Consider the following 16264-nt stretch of genomic DNA (forward strand, 5'->3'; position numbering starts at 1 on the left):
TGGAGAGGTAAGACAGGGTCTAGGTTACAAGCTACTTGTGTGTCTTGGCTCACACTTGTAATCTCAGTAGCCGGGAGTATGAGGCAGGAGGACTGCTGTAAATCTGAGCCCAGATGTGCCACACAAAAGGCTCCAGGCCAGCCTGAGCTATTTAGTAAATATCTGTCCCCAAATAAACAAACACCCTCTAAAAATAATAAAACAGAGAAGGAAACTTTCTTGTTCTCCATTTTTCTCCTGTACTACTACCCCTGCTCCCCAACATGCAAGGCATGCGTCCTGACCTGTAGCATCATTCTCAGTCCCCTTGCTTTCTTATGTAGCCTCAGCCTTGCATGTGGAGCCTAGGATTGCCCCATGCCCCAGTGCAGATCTACCCTTTGAACGGAGGTCCTCAGAGCTCAGGGGGCACACTCTACTGCATTCCACAAGTGCATCTCTCTCTCTCTCTCTCTCTCTCTCTCTCTCTCTCTCTCTCTCTCTCTCTCTCTCTCTCTCTCTCTCTCTCTCTTTCTTTGTGACACTCCTCTGTGATTCTGACCCTAATGCAAAGGAGTTAAAGTTTTCCAGATCCTGGACTGAGATTTCTAGGTCAAAATGGACATTACAAGCGCTAGGCTTCACCTTCCTTAATCCTGTCTATTCTGCAGAACAAACGCAGAGCAAATAGGCTCTGCTGTGTGTTATACCATGCTTTCAGATAAGGGGCTTAGAACCTTCCCAAGTGCCATGAGACTCTGTTCCTCTTGGGAATCCTGCATCCACAGAGTACTGAAGCAGAGCAGGAAATGTCCCTGTCCTCCTACAAAGCTTTCAGATCTTCCTGGGATTATAGGTTTTTGCCACTGTAACTAATTCCAACAATTCTTAAATCAGATGCACAGTGTGGCCTTTTAAATGTTAAACGTCTGTGACCTGGCACTAGGTATCCAGTAAGGGAAACAGTTGTATGGATATCCTGGACCTGTATGTCTTTCTCAGGCAGAGGCTGATTGGTTTTCCTCTGTACTTAGGATCAAACCTAGGTCACAGTCATGCTGGGTAAGTGCTTTTACCATTGTTCTGCACCCACGCCACCATTTTCCTTTTGAGACAGTGCCTGAGAAGCTGCCCAGGTAGACCTCAATGTTGAGATTCCCAAGTCAGCCTCCAGGTAGCCAGGGTGGATAATAGTGTTTATACTACCACAACCAGGTGAACTTCTGTTTAGCTGGTGAGGAGATTGTAGTGGGTTGTGTCAGTGTCTTGGAGGAGATATGACTGGACTTGCATTTGAATCTCTCTGCCTGAGAGCTTACTTGGGAGCCCCTGGGAGTTTAGAACTTCCTCAGAGCAACCGCAAACACAGGGAGAGTTGTTGCCGCACATACCAACACAGTGTTTGCCTCGGTACTGAGCTCTGCTTGTGCGCATTGGGAATCCAACCCTCACTACCGGCCTTCTCCTCCCTGCTCTCAGTCCCATGACCCTGCTACTGCTTCCAAGAATTATATCTCTAACATTTTTTGGACCCTAATTTTTCTTTTAGAGTTAGTTCCTAAAGAAATGTGGAACAATGGCATATAGCAACATGACTATGCAACATCTTTGGCTCGTATTCTAGATGTTAGCTGCACTATTAGGCAACATGGCTGCTTTCGTCCATTGCACAAAATTAAGGTTTGCCTTAAGTAATACTATACCTGAGTCTGGAGATAATTGCTCTGTAACTGGAATTCAAGAGACTGCAAGGCTTCAGAGTTAAGACAGAGCTCCCAGGACTGTCACAATCAGTCAGAGAACTCCTCAGTCTCTCAAACTTCCCTGCTAGGCATTTCCCAGCTCCTCAGCTGTGCGTTAACATGGGCCATCCAGTCTGGTTTCCTTGTGGCCACGACTTGTGTGCTCCCTATGTTCAATGTGTCTTCCTCTTATTTGGTGTGTATGTGACTCTGGGGATTGCAGTGCTGGGGTCAAATGCCTGTGGCTTAGCACAGATCAACCCGCCTAGCTGTTTTTATTACTGAATGAGTCCCATCTATCTTACAGCTGAGAGGGAAGAGGTATCACAGCAGCAGCTGTCTTTACCATGTTCTGAAGGCAGGGGAGCATGGGAGAGGAAAAGAGCTATTTGCCTGGTCTCAATATACCATGCACAAAATGGCAAGGCATCTTGGGAAGGTCTCTTGTGATGAGGGAAGACACAGCATACTGTAGGTGTCTTCGCCTGCCCGGCTCCCTTCCCTTCCCTCGGGACTGGCATTCCTTTTTGTCTTTTACTATTTTTACATTTCCTGAGAGGATATTTTTCTGAACAAAAGGAATTTCAGTTGTGACAAGAGATGGCTGTAAGTTTCTGGCTAGAGTAGAGCTGCTAAGCAGACACTGAGGTCACCAAAGGAAGGGCCAGAGGAGAAAAAAAAAAAACCAAAACAAAACAAACCAAACAGGCTTCCCGGGCCAGGCCTTTGCCTCCTGTAGTTCCTGCCTTCTGAGAATTAAGGAAGAGCTTAGAGAAGATGATGCTAGGAGAAACAGGTCTACCAAGCAACAGCAGACACATACTGGGAAAAGGAGGTGGGATTTAGTCTGCTTATTTGCCTTTATTTTTTTTTTTTTAACCCCATTCTGAGCCCATTTCTAATGCTGCTTCAGAGAGGTCTATGAACATAAGAGACAGAGTAAAGAGGAGTTTGAAATGCACTCAGGAATGACAATGCCATTCTTCCTTAACCTTCCACGGGGCTAGAACATCAATAGATGGAATTTAAATAGGATCCTAATCAATAAAATGCCAGAGTGGTTTTCAGCAGCTTCCTTGGTCAGTAAAGCAAGGCACGGAAGAATTAGCCGAGTCATAGAGTTTTTATCTGTCTCCTTCTTTGGAGAAGTTGAGTCCGTTTTTCCACTTCGATTTTTTTTTTTATTTTCTCAGTTGCTGTGTGAGTAATCTATGCAACACACCTTAACTGTGAGGCAGATCTTTAAACTGGTCAATATTTCTTCCAGATGAGCAGTTTTAAAACTGAACATTTTGCATCTCCTGGGGTTTGAGCCACAGAGCCTACAGAGCCAGGGGCCAGTCTGCAGAAGACACAGGGGAAGGGCGGGCTGTCATCCGCCTCCCCCCAAGTGCAAACTAGCCTCTTTTCTTGTTAATCTTAACAGTCCTTTTGGCAGTTTTATTCCCTCTACACACTGGCTTTCTTGTAACATGTTGTAAGAAGAAACCCAGACAAAGTAGTACCCTGTCAAGGGCAAATTTGAGAAGCATGGCTTTAGAGGCCACATGTTAACATACAGTGTTGGCACTCCATCTCTCTTCTAAGAATTACTGTGGGTGGGCCTATGTGGGACTCCAGAGCAGCTGAGCACAAGAGAGAAAGTAGAAGGAATCCCAGTCAAAGTTCAGCTTCTTTCTTACTTGCTAGTTCTGTGGTCTGAGAGTGAGAGCTAAATGGCTACATACCTGTACCCTGCTAAAGTCCCTGGTGAAAACTTCTTGAATGGTAACAAGGGAAGACTCTAGGGAAGGTGAGAGTGCACTTCAAAATCAGGCTACAATTCCCAGGCATTTTCAGGATGGCTGTGGCTAGACTGAGACAAATTTCTGGAGGGTTGCAGAGGATGCCGCTGGCTAGGTTTGGACAGTATGTGCCAAGGGAAATGAGAGAAACACCCATGTCACTAAACTGCAGGTGCCACCTCATTTCACAGAGAACAAGGAGAGCTTCTTGCCTGGGTTTACTTGCTTAAATCTGCCATAATACCAGTCATTTTCCTAAACTCTGACATTTGATTCCTCAAACATGCATGCTACTATGATAATGATAATAATAATGTTAAATTTTTTTGGAGATAGTGTTCATGTAGCTCAGCTGGACTTAGACTTTCTATGTATGCAAACATGACTTTGAACACCTGACCTTCCTGCCTCTGCTTCCAAAATTCTGAGATTATGGGAATGTGCCACTGTCTCTGGTTCATGTGATGGGCAGTCATCGGATGGAACCCATGACTTTATATATATTGGGTTAGCATTCTACCAACTGAACTACATCCCCAGTACATCCCTAACTTTTATATTTTCCAACTAGCAAAAGAGCAATAGTGACAGAGAAATACAATTTTAAGATCCATATGGAAAACTTAGTGATACTAAAGAATCAAGTGAAAATCCCAGTTAACAAGCCAAATACAAACCTTTATGTTTATAACTTATTATAATTCTAAATAAACATTTATAAAAAATATTAATCCAAAAAATATTTGCCCAAAGACCCAACATGTTATTTTCCCCAGGTTTTATGACTAAGAGATTGTTATTTGTCACAAGAAGCATAACGGTCATGTTCAGCTTTGATCACTACTTTCAGGACATAGATGATTAAGTAAATATCGCTAATTACTTGTTAACAGTTCAGTCAGCTCTGTTTAGTAGGAGACAGCACACAGAGCTTTGTCACATGAACCACACTTAGCTCTCGGAGCAATTTTTTCCCCACAGAATCATTTCAAAGATGAGAAGTTGGGGAAGGAGTGGTGGGGGCAAAAGGGTTAAAGTGGCTTGAAGTGTGGCAGTTGGGTTGTAGTGGAAGTATGAGTGGGTGTATTAATTACTTTCCTGTGACCAAATTGCCTGTCAAAGATGATGTAGAGGAAGAAAGATTTAATTTGGTCCACCTTCAATTCATCAAAGTGGGAAAGCATGGTGGAAGGAATCATTTCACTGGTGACTAGTGCTGTGGCTCAGGCTGCTCACATTGTGGGAGACCAAGAAGCATATAGAGTATGGCAGGAAGCAGAAGCAGCAGAAAGGTCCTTTATAGGTCACCTCCAGGGAACCACTTCCTCCACTCAGCCCGATGCTTAGAAGGTTCTCAGCTTCCTAAAATAATGCCACTATCTGGGGAACAACCATTCAAAACGAGACTGATGAAGATATTAAGACTCAAATCATCACATAGATTCTATTATTTTTATTTGCCTGGCAACCATCCCTCCTTTGTCTAGTGCACTTAACATGCTCGAACTTTGAGGGCTGTCTCATCCATTATCAGGTCATATGACATGTGGTATAGATAAATGATCCTGCCTCAACTCTAGGGAGAATCATGTGACCTGAATGTCAAATAATTATTTGACATTGTCAAAACAGTTATATTATTTGATCCTCAGGGACACAGTGATTTTTAATTCAAAAGTGGTCTTGGGTGACCTAGACTGACCCAGGACTCTGAGAATTTGATGGACCTATGAGTGAAAAGAATTTCTTTGCAGTGGGATAACTTGGTTGGTAAGGCTAGAGGTGTTATGGTACTTCAGAGAATCTGCTAAAGAGCTACAATGAATATGGGGAAAATGATAAGAGACAGGGAAGAATAACTTTTTTATTGCTAACAAATATGAGAAACTGCATATTACATATTCATGTATGGTGTTTTTGTTACTTTTTAAATTATTTGACAGTTTCATAAATGCATATACTGAATGTTTGGTTATTTTTATTCCCTGTACAAGTAGCCTCCATTCTTCTCTTCTTTACCTAAGCAAGGTTCCCTCTTATTTTGATGTCTTTTTTTTTTTTTTTTTTTTTTTTGCTGTTGTGGCTCACTGCAGTTAACTCTGGTTGCTTGCACGAATATGGTGGGTGTTACTTAGTAGAATATGGGCAAATTATCACTAGTTATATAGCTGAAGAATTCAACACCTCCTCCCCAGCACCCATTCACAGCCCATGACCCCTGAGCAAAGTGACATTTTGATAAATGGCTGGATTACAGAGCGATAAACTCAAACAAATCAACAGACCCATTGCCTTGGGTACTTAGCTTTATGATTCACAATTTGACAATCTCCCTTAAAAGGGGAGCTATTTAAAAATAAGAAGTACGGTATCATTTATCTTAGCCATCAGTACACCACTAAAGCATTTTTCCTAATTTGTACTTTGACACCCTCCAACCAGCATCCCTCCATTTCCTCATCCCCCAGCCCTACGTAGCTATCCTCGCACTCTATGATTCCATTAAGTCATCTTTTAGATTCTGTATGTGAAACCATGTGGTTCTCAAGGAAGGACAATTCTTAGTCACATCATTTGAGCTCCTGGATTCCCATGCTCAAAGCCACTGAAACCCAGACATTTGCTTGCTGGGTAAGTACATCCCTTTCTGTGTTTCACTCCAATTTACATTTTGCTATTTTCCAATGAAGGAGAACTGCCTCATAATATTATGAAAGTTCAGAATCCTGTCACACTCTGCCTGCTTCCTGGTATTAATGATGTTCAACATAGTTGGGTTGTGTCAGGATTTAACAACATTGGAAACACAATAAAGAGTTATTTCTCCTGATACAAGCAATGTTTCCTTGTTTCTCTTTCAAAGAAAATGTGTGCTGTACCTGAATTTGTAATGCTTTGCTTAAAACAAAATTGTGCCACTCTAATGGTGAGCTTATTTCAACTCTCAAACCATTAACTCCCTAGGTTCTGATCAGATACTAATGGATGTTACATAGCTTCATTTCTCTATTATTTAACTGCAACAAAATGGGGGAGGTGTTTATATAGTGCAGCCTATAAGTAACTTAAGAGGATGACTCCATGGTAAAGAACAGTAGAGCTTGAAGCACCCGCTAATACCGTGTTATGCTGTATCAGTTCAGTTATTCAACAAACATGTATGCTGCTCTCCACAAAGGCATAAGAACTGTTTTCTTGTTTTTGTTTTATAGTTTAAGCAAAAAAATGGCTTTCATTCATAAATATGGATTGAATCTTGAGCTCTGCAGTCTCTTGTCAAAAGCACCAATATAACTGTCTTAGTTTTCCTGCTGATTTTAACCCACTTATTTTTCTAAAGCATGTAAGTGATTAAAAAGACATTAATCTTCAAACTAAAGCATCCATGACCATCTTGTTTGGGAGAGGCAGGGGTCACTCAGCATTTTAGTGTCAAGCATAGTTAGGTCTGCATTCAGACAACTAAGCAAGGACAAAGGTGACTGGGGCAGGAACTTTTATAAATATATGACATTACAGAAAAAATAAGACAAAACTCCCTTGAGAACGGTATTCTCAATTACATGGTTCAATCCCACTCTTCATGGAAAACAAATATGCAAATATTTGACTTAGAAAGAACAGAAACTCTGGGACTATTTGCAATGCTCCAAGCAGAAACTCCTTTGTGTAAATACGGCTACCATGATCATAGTAGTTGGTTAACAGAGAAGCAAAGGCCATGCTCTCTTTGTATACTTTATATTTCCTTGCGCTGTATTCTCCATATAGCCTATACTTATATGGTTTGGTGTTCAGGCCTCTGGCCACATTAGATTTTTCATTTAATTTTGGTCTTCTACTTAAAATTAAAAAAAAAAAAAAAAAAAAAACAATTCACATGAACTGGGCATGGCAGCATAAAACCTTTAATCCCAGCACTTAGGAGGCTGAGCTAGGCAGATTTCTTTGAAGTCAATCCATCCTCATTTCCATGGTGAGTTTTAGGTTGGCTAGGAGTATACAGTAAGTCATTACCTTAAAACAAAACAAAACACAAACAAACAACAAAAACAGCTCCCCAGAAACTAAACCCTATCATATTATCATGTATGTGTATCATTTAACCATCAGAAAATCTACTTTAAATATATTTCTTGAACCCTAAGAACCTGCAGGGTTCACCAGCCAGGGAAACGAGTAGGCTCTAACTGGGTCTTCATTTCTTCCTACTTACCTACAAATCTAACCCACCAGTCTCATAATCAGCTCTGCAGCAGACCCCACTGCTGAAACCTTCCCTTCCTCTCTGCCCTCATCTCCAGTGGATCATGCACATCTCCACCAATCTCCTGCCTTCCCTGTCCCTTTGTCTAATCCTCCAACTCCAGCATGCATTTCCTGAAAGCTCACCCACCAGGCCTGCCAGAGAAGCAAGTAGACCAGGGAAAACAGGTAGCTGACCTTCAGATCTTCACTCCTTTCTCTCCTCTCCTCCAAATCCAAACACCCCAATCTGATCCTCAGCTCTGTAGCAGATTATAGGCTATGGTCTCTCTTCCCTCCCCCGTTTCCAGGAAACAAAGCAAATATTTGTTGCTAGATATTTGATTATACTATGTAAAGATATGTCACTGTGATTGGTTTAATAGAAAGCTAAACAACCAATAGCTAGGCAGGAGATACAGCAAGGACTTCTAGACAGAGAGAGTTCTGGGAAGAAGAAAGGTAGAGTTGCCAGTCAGATGGCAAGAAGACACAGAACATACAGGATGAGCAATACAGAGATGAGGTAATAAAGCCAGGAGACAGAAACTATATTAATAGACTTGGGTTAATTTATGTTATAAGAGCTAGTTAGAAACAAGCCTATAATATCAGCCAAGCTTTTCGTAATTAAGTCTCTGTGTCATTAATGGGTAGCTAATGGTGCCCCTACTTATGGTGACCAATGTGGGGCACAAATATCCAAAAACAGGGCCTGAGAAAGCCAAGAAATAGTATTGATAAAGAAAACCGAAACTGAGGGAAATCTGGAAATGAAAAATTTATGAACCTTTGAGACAAGTCTTACCATCAAAATGAAACAGTTAGAAGAGAGACTATCATGCATTGAAGACACAATAGAAGACATGGTTACTTCAGTCAAAGAAAATGTTAAAACTCTAAAAATCTAGACAGAAAATATGGGACACTATGAAAAGACCAAATATAAAAGTAACAGGGAAGAAGGAGGAAAAGAAAAACCAAGTCAAAGTCACCCAAAAAATTTTCAACAAAATCACAGAAGAAATTATCCCTAACCCAAAGAAGTAGGTGCTTATCAAGGTACAAGTAGCATACAGAACACTAGATAGACTGAACCAGAAGGGAAATTTCCTTTAGCACATAATAATCAAAACACTAAACATACACAACAAAGAAAGAATATTAAATGCTACTATGTAAAAAGACTAAGTAACATATAAAGGCAGACCTATTAGAAGAACGCATGACTTCTGAATGGAGACTCTAAATGTCTTGCCAACTCTAAGGACCACAGATGCCAGACCAGACTACTCTACCAGCAAAATTTTCAATCACAATAGGTGGAGGAAAAAAGAAAGACATTCCATGGTACACCTAATTTAAGCAGGATTTTGCTCAGCCATCATCAGAGAAGTTTCCTCCTGAAACAGATGGGAATGAATAAAGAGACCCACAGCCAGACATTACACAGATAATGAGAGACCTTGGACATTCAGTACTAAACGGGGTGTCTCTATCAAATCCCTCCCCTCAGAGCTCAGAGAACCCCTGGAAGAGGAGGCAGAAATTGTATTAGAGCCTAGAGAGGATGGAGAATACCAAGTAAACAAAACCCTCTAAACAGGCCAGAGGAAGGCAATATGAACTCACAGAGACTGAGGCAGCATGCATAGGCTGCATGGGTCTGCACCAAATGAGTTCCTGAGCTGAAAGGAGAAGTGGACACATGTTCCCATCCATATCCAGAAGCTATCTCCAATTGATGATCACTTGCAAATAAATGAATATTTAGTTTTCTCCGAAGGAGTCACACTGGGGATACAAGCTATTAAGAGTTGGCCTCATGCCCTGAAGGGGATGGCCAACAGAAAATAAACTCAATGGCATCTTCAGAGGTTCCTTGTATCATAATACCATGTCACATTTTTTATCTCTCTCTTTCAAAAAATGTAATTTAATTTTTGTTATTTTGTTTTATTTTTCAAACAACCAGTCTTTTGTGTATATATTATGATGTCCAGTTTTGTGTTTTTATGGGATTTGTGAGTGTGAATGAGGCTGTTTCTGCATCTATTATGTTTCTTTTGCCTTTTTTGGATTCTTTTCCTTCTATTTGTTTATTTTCACCATCACTGCCTGGCGATTGATACACACACACACACACACACACACACACACACACACACACACACATTCATTATTTTTGGGAGTGCTTGGGATAGGATTCAGGGTTTCATTCCTCTTAGGGAAGTACTCTACCACTAAGCTGCATGCCTAGCTCTTCTGTGCACCTTTAAAGTCACATGATTAGAGTACCACACCAACCACTATATTCAAGAGGACAAAGCTTTCTGAAGCTGGAGTTGTTAACATTTACTCACACTGACCTAATAAAGGAGAGACAAAATATTTTGTTAGTTAGTTTGTTTGTTTTTTAAAGAAAAGAAATCCCAAAGTCAAACACAATAGGTTAGGAACTACAAACCCAAATTCAAGACATTGATTTTCATCATCTGACAAAATATTTCAAACTCTCTTAGTTTCTTTCTTCCCTTTTTTGAGATGGTCTTTCTCTGTAGCCCTCGCTGTCCTGGAACTTATTATGTAGACCAGACTGGCCTTGAACTCACAGAGATCTGCCTGCCTCTCCCTTCCTAGTGCTGGGATTAAAAGCATCCACCACCAAACCTGGTCTCAAACCTTTAGTTTATAAAACATTGCAGTTTCTCTAACCTGTAGATAAATCTTAAAAATCCATTTTCTTTTGACTATGAAGTCAAAGTGAATAAAGACAAAAAATGAGTCTTCTTTGTTACTGTAAGAAGTAAAAACAACATACAAAATTCCTTGGAATTAAATAGTTCTACATTTTTTTTCTCACTCACGTGGCTGGGTTAATAAATAGATACTGTCATTGAAGATGATTTACTCTGTGTAGCTAATGGTAAATTCAGTAAAACAACTGTCTGGGCTGTTTGTCCAGATGTACTTGTCTGTCCTGTGATGTCTTCAGACAGCCTGCTTACTGAGTAAGTCCTGTCTTAATTTTTCTTGGTGATAATTACATAAGAATGTTCAAGGTGCTTTTGTTGAATGTGTGCATGAATGGACAAAAGAATGTGACCCTTGATGCCTGGACGATCTTCCATTCATTGCTGCTGAAATTCATTAAGCCTGGAAATTCCCTGGGCCACCCCACACGTTCCATCTTCCATCTTCAGTATCTCTCAAAGCCTGGCTGCCTAGGTGGCCCTTGCAGGCTGGGCCAGTACTGCTCAGTACCTTGTTATAAATGAAGAACCAAGAATCTAAATGTGCCAAGATCTCAGATGACGTAAAGACATGTTAGCACTTGAGAAATGAAATGTATTCATATTTATAACCTATCATCCTTGGAAAGAGTAGAAAACTTTTAACCCTTCTTTGCTTTTGTTATTGCTTTTGTTGGTTGATAAAGGGCTCTGCTGTATAGCTCAGGCTAGCTTTGAATTTGAGATCCTCCTGCCTCATCCTCCCAATGCAGGGAGTACAGATTTGTGTCACTATGCCCGATGAGTACAAGTCTTCAGAAGTGGAAAATTTATCTTTTGGTCTGTCATTTCTTGCTTTTTCATACAGAATACAGATTTGTGCTTTCTTACGGATTTCCTCCAGGGCCATCACAGTGAAGAACGGTATCTATGTCTAGGTGGAGACATGGCGTCATCTCCTCCCTTAAACAGTTAATCCAGTTGAGGAGTTTATTCCCCTGGCCAGTGGACCACCTGAGCCCCAGGAAGGTGGCTTTGCCCCAAGCCAGGCCAACACGGCAGGGGGAATATTTGGTTTTCTAAGTGTGTCAAGAGAGATCCACCTACCTTTCTGAGCCCTACTCTCAGTGCACCAGCTTTTCTAATATTTTTCTCTCTTCTATTTTTCTTTTGGATGCTGGCCAGAGCCTAATATGCTTTTTCTGGTGCTTTGGGTTTCCTTAGATTTCTCTAAGGCTCCCTTTCTCTGTGGCTGACGTTTTTGCTGGCTTAACTCAAACAGCATGAACCTCTTTCCTTCTTAAGCTCCCAACTATGAATCTATAAACAAGATAAAACAAAACAAAAAACAAAACAAAACAAAACAAAAAAAGAATCCTCTCTAAAACTCACCACCTCTAGTCTGTGTATTTTATTCTTCTAACTCATGAGATAAGAACTCCCAAACCACTGGCTTGGGCAGCTTCTGTAGCCACTGAGTTTCCGGACCCTAGATTTCTGGGAAATTGTCACTGTCAAAAACACCCTGATATTCCAGTGTCATGTCTATTTTTTCCTACTGTAAATCATAATGCTAGATGATGACAATTAGCTATTAACTCAAATCACATAACATCACTTTACCCTTAATACTGGGCAGTCATCAGAAGTTCTGTTTTGTATTTGTGATTTGGCGTTGAAGTGGCCCTACTAAGATTTTTTTTTTAAAGTTGACGACTGGAGAGTTGAATTTCCTCCTTGGAGGAAGGGCGACAGCTCTCGCCAACCATATCTGCTTATTCCTCATTTCTGTCTTGTGGTGACAGAAGGTATATCTTGTGCTAGTAAGTGGGTAAGCATTTCTACACATCTCTGTGTTAGACCACTTGAGGAATCTGTGGAAAGGCACTATCTAATCTCTGTACAGACTATTATGGGGGAATGATGCTTATATTGTGGCACAAATGCTCTATGAAAGTGATTAAAACTGACCTCCTAGCCTCCAGTAAATATCATATCCTAAGCAGGTCCTCTTTATAGGTCTCGGGGGAAATAAAAGATGGTCTAAGGCCCAAGCATCTTATAATCTAGAGAGTAGCTAGATGAAACACATTGGAAGAATGAAAATCAGCCTCCTACACTTCAATATACTGAGTATAATTAACACTTGATCATCACATCACATGGGCCGGGTGCTTTTTAGTGAATATTATTTATTTCAAACTCATGAAGAGTCAGTAAAAAGGCTTCTCCCTCTTCAGTTTTGCAGATGAAGTACTTTGCCCACAAGGATGTGAGGATACTAAAAATCAAGATGACACTCTGTGCTGCCTCTGGCTGTTGCAGTCAAGAGATTCACTAGCAGAGTCAATAGGCCACAGGGAGGTCTGGTGGTTTCAAAATATTCTTTGTCACATTGTTATGAGCTAATCATGTTTAGCAGTCATTCTTGGATTGTTCCACCACTGAGTATAAGTTGTTCTTGGAAAAGTCTGAACTTCATAATGGGAATGCCAACCTTCAGCAAGAAGTAGCCTCCAGTTTCAAAATAAGAAGCAGGCATTACAGAAAAAGTGACATATTTATACATGCTCAAAGGTCAGGCCTACCAATGACAAGACAGACAGAACAAGTACAATATGTGAAAGAAACCTTAGGATATGCATTCTAATCTATGTCTTGTGATTGGTATTCCTGTTACTATATATAGCCTGCATGTTAGCATGCTATTCATTTCTTTTCAATAGCTGTTCATTGTGTCTTGTTTTGCCTTATGGATTATATAGATATTTGCAGTAAGTTCAGTCATGATGAGTCAGGCTTCTGCAGGAGGGTCTTTCAATTCTGAGATATTCAGTATGAACAGTAGAGGTTTAGAGGATTATACTATCAATACAGTTAGAATATCCAGCAACTAACCATTCGTGATCATATTTTTAAATTTTTAATTTTTATAGAATAAAAAATATATATGTTTAAAAATAATTTCAAGGTAACTCAGAGTTGCCATTCTGATGTCATTTTTGGTACTATTTTTCTACCAATATTTTAATTTATATCTACCATAAATTTATAAAGCCAAATTTCGTAATATTCTCTCATTTGAAAAAAATTATTAGTTACTGTAAACTGGAATAAGACATGATTCGAATATTTTCTTTAGTTTTGGAGATTTTGGAGAAAAAAATTCATGGGCTACTTTAGAGAATGTTCAAAAAAAGTGGCCCTAAAGAGCAACCTTTGAGCTAATAAATTCCCTGTATGAGAAAAAAAATGCACTGTTACTGAATAAATTTGGAAAAACAAATGAGAAATTTTAAAATATATGGCATGCGCACGTAGATATAACTAGAAAAGTAAATTACCAAAGTTAAAAAATAAATCTACATCAGCCTAAAACAAAACAAAACAAAACAAGAGAGTCCAGACACAATGGAGCTCCATGGTCCTAAGTCCCTAATTTCCAGAGTATGTCCAGTCACAGAGGAAGCAGGGGCTCTGCAACGTGGTGTGGAGTAAAGCATAAAGCATAAGTATACTACCTTTCTTGGCAAGGCTGCTGTTGGGCTCATACTTCTCAATCAACACTTGGACCTGTTCTTGCTTCAGAGGTGGGTAAAGTATCTCATTGAGCCGGGGGTCTCTCTGCTTGAGGTTGATGAAATCCATCATCTGCTCCACAGTAAGGTACGGTTTGCTTTTGGCACCACTGAAAGCAATAAAAACACAAGAAATCACACCACATTCCTCATCTTATTTATGCACTTAGCTACAGAGAAATAAAACCGCATCATAGCCAGATAGTCTACGATGGAATTCTGACCTTGCGCTAAAACTGTGGTGCTTCCAGCCCACACTTCTCAGAGCTTGAAGGGCTGATACTTTCCCACCCAACTCTAGAAAAGTATCAGATGACTAACATTGTCCTTGATCACACCACTTCAATACTACTGCTTTATTAATTGAGAAAGAAAAAAAATCCCAATGTGTTTGTATATATTTTTCTTTTCTTCAAAGTTATAGGTTTATAAGAGTCCATACATCTCATTTGCTCATGTTTGTTTTTGGAGATGGGGGCTCACTCTGTACCCCTGATAACACTGGTGCACACTACAGTCCAGGTTGGCTTCAAATTCCTAGTGGGCCTCCTTAGTCAACTTCTTTCAGATAATGATGATAATGATTTATACTATTATGTAGATGTAGAACTAATCACACCATTTCATTTTATTCTCAGAACAGCAGGGCTATTGAATAGTGTTATTCCAATGCCCATTTCAAATTTATTGGCTACCCACAACAATTCAATGTTAAATATTGTGGATACTCAATGAAAGTTCTATGGTGATGAAATCACAAAGCAAAAGTGTTCAGTGTGCAATGTCACATTCAACAGCAGGACTTATCTGCCTGTCATTGTACATCCTTTACCAAATTTGGATCAACTTTTTGCCATTATGTAGTTTTTGGTAATAAGGAGAGATAAATTGCTACTTCCATTTAATTGTTCCTTTTCTCTTTTCATGTTTGAGTCTCATTAAGAAGCAATACATGGGCTAGAAAGATGGCTCAGTGGTTAAGAGCACTGACTGTTTTTCCAGAGGACCTGGGTTCAATTTCCAGCTCCCACATGGCAGCTCACACCTGTATGATTCTGGTTCCAGGGCTTCTGACACTCTCACACAGACATACAAGTAGGCAAAACAACAATGAACACAACATAAAGAAAATAAATTATATAAAAAAATAAGTATTAAAAAAGCCAGGTGGTGGTGGTGCACACCTTTAATCCCAACACTCGGGAGGAAGAGGCAGGTGGATCTCTGTGAGTTTGAGGTCAGCCTGGTCTACAGAGCAAGTTCCAGGACTGCCCAGAGTAACCTTATCTCAAAAAAAAAGTGTTAAAAAAAGTAATTTATACCTATGGGCTGGAGAGATAGCTCAGCAGTTAAAAGTCACTTATTCTTGTAAAGGACCCAGATTCAGTTCCCAGCACTAACATAGTGGCTCACAACTGTTTGTAGCTCAGTTTCAGGGAATCCAACCTTTTTGTCTGGCCTCAGAAAGACTAGGCATACACATGGTATATAAGCATCCATATAGGCAAAACACTCATGCTTATTAAATAAAAATAAGTATAAAAAAAGCAATGCCAATAGAATTAGACACAGTAATATGCTGTCTGTGTGGGTTCTTAATCATCTGTATGTCTTTATACTGATATGGTTCAGAGGGATACAACAAATAGTGTTCAATCAGGACTCTTTCTGTTAACATAAACCTTCCTTCTGTGTGTCAATACAGACACCCTCCCATACATGTGTTAAACTGAACATCTGCTCATTGGAACAGCAGTTGCTTGTCAAGCTCAATAGCATATTATCACCTCCATCATACCACCCAGAAGCACTGCTTTTGGACAGTGTTTTTCTAGTCCTAACAAAATCCTGCCCAAGCAACTCTGAATATCAACATAGGCCAGGAAAAGTAGATTAAAATGCATTCTCTTACAATTCAGAAAAGATGTTATCAATTTCAGGTCGGGGACAAAGATTGTTCAGGAAAACTCTGTATACATCTGGAGTGAAATCCTCTTGAGGTATAGAATCGTTCTGGGAAGTAAAACAGCAAGGTAAGCAGTAGAACTCAGTCTTTAGTTTCCTTTCTGATTTTTCTTTGTCCTTCCCTCCCTCATTTCCCTTCCCCTCCCTCCCTCCCTTCCTCTCTTTTCTTCTTTGTTTTCCAAACCAGAATAAATATCAAGCACACATCTCTGAGGCCCACTGTAGCCTTCATTTAGAAC

At 40.1% G+C, this 16264-nt stretch overlaps 1 protein-coding gene across 2 annotated transcripts in view; it reads right to left on the bottom strand.

Moving 5' to 3' along the window:
• Positions 1-16264, bottom strand: part of Plcb1 (phospholipase C beta 1) — a 648366-nt gene that overhangs the window by 184492 nt on the left and 447610 nt on the right. For both annotated transcript variants that reach the window (XM_051183312.1, XM_051183313.1), the window contains exons 8-9: positions 15973-16073; positions 14004-14170 (exon numbers count right to left, since the gene is read on the bottom strand). In XM_051183312.1, the coding sequence (XP_051039269.1) occupies positions 14004-14170; positions 15973-16073 (268 nt within the window). The remainder of the gene's footprint in view (positions 1-14003; positions 14171-15972; positions 16074-16264) is intronic.

This window comes from Phodopus roborovskii, unplaced genomic scaffold (assembly GCF_943737965.1).
Source record: "Phodopus roborovskii unplaced genomic scaffold, PHOROB, whole genome shotgun sequence".
In the NCBI taxonomy this organism is placed as follows: domain Eukaryota; kingdom Metazoa; phylum Chordata; class Mammalia; order Rodentia; family Cricetidae; genus Phodopus; species Phodopus roborovskii.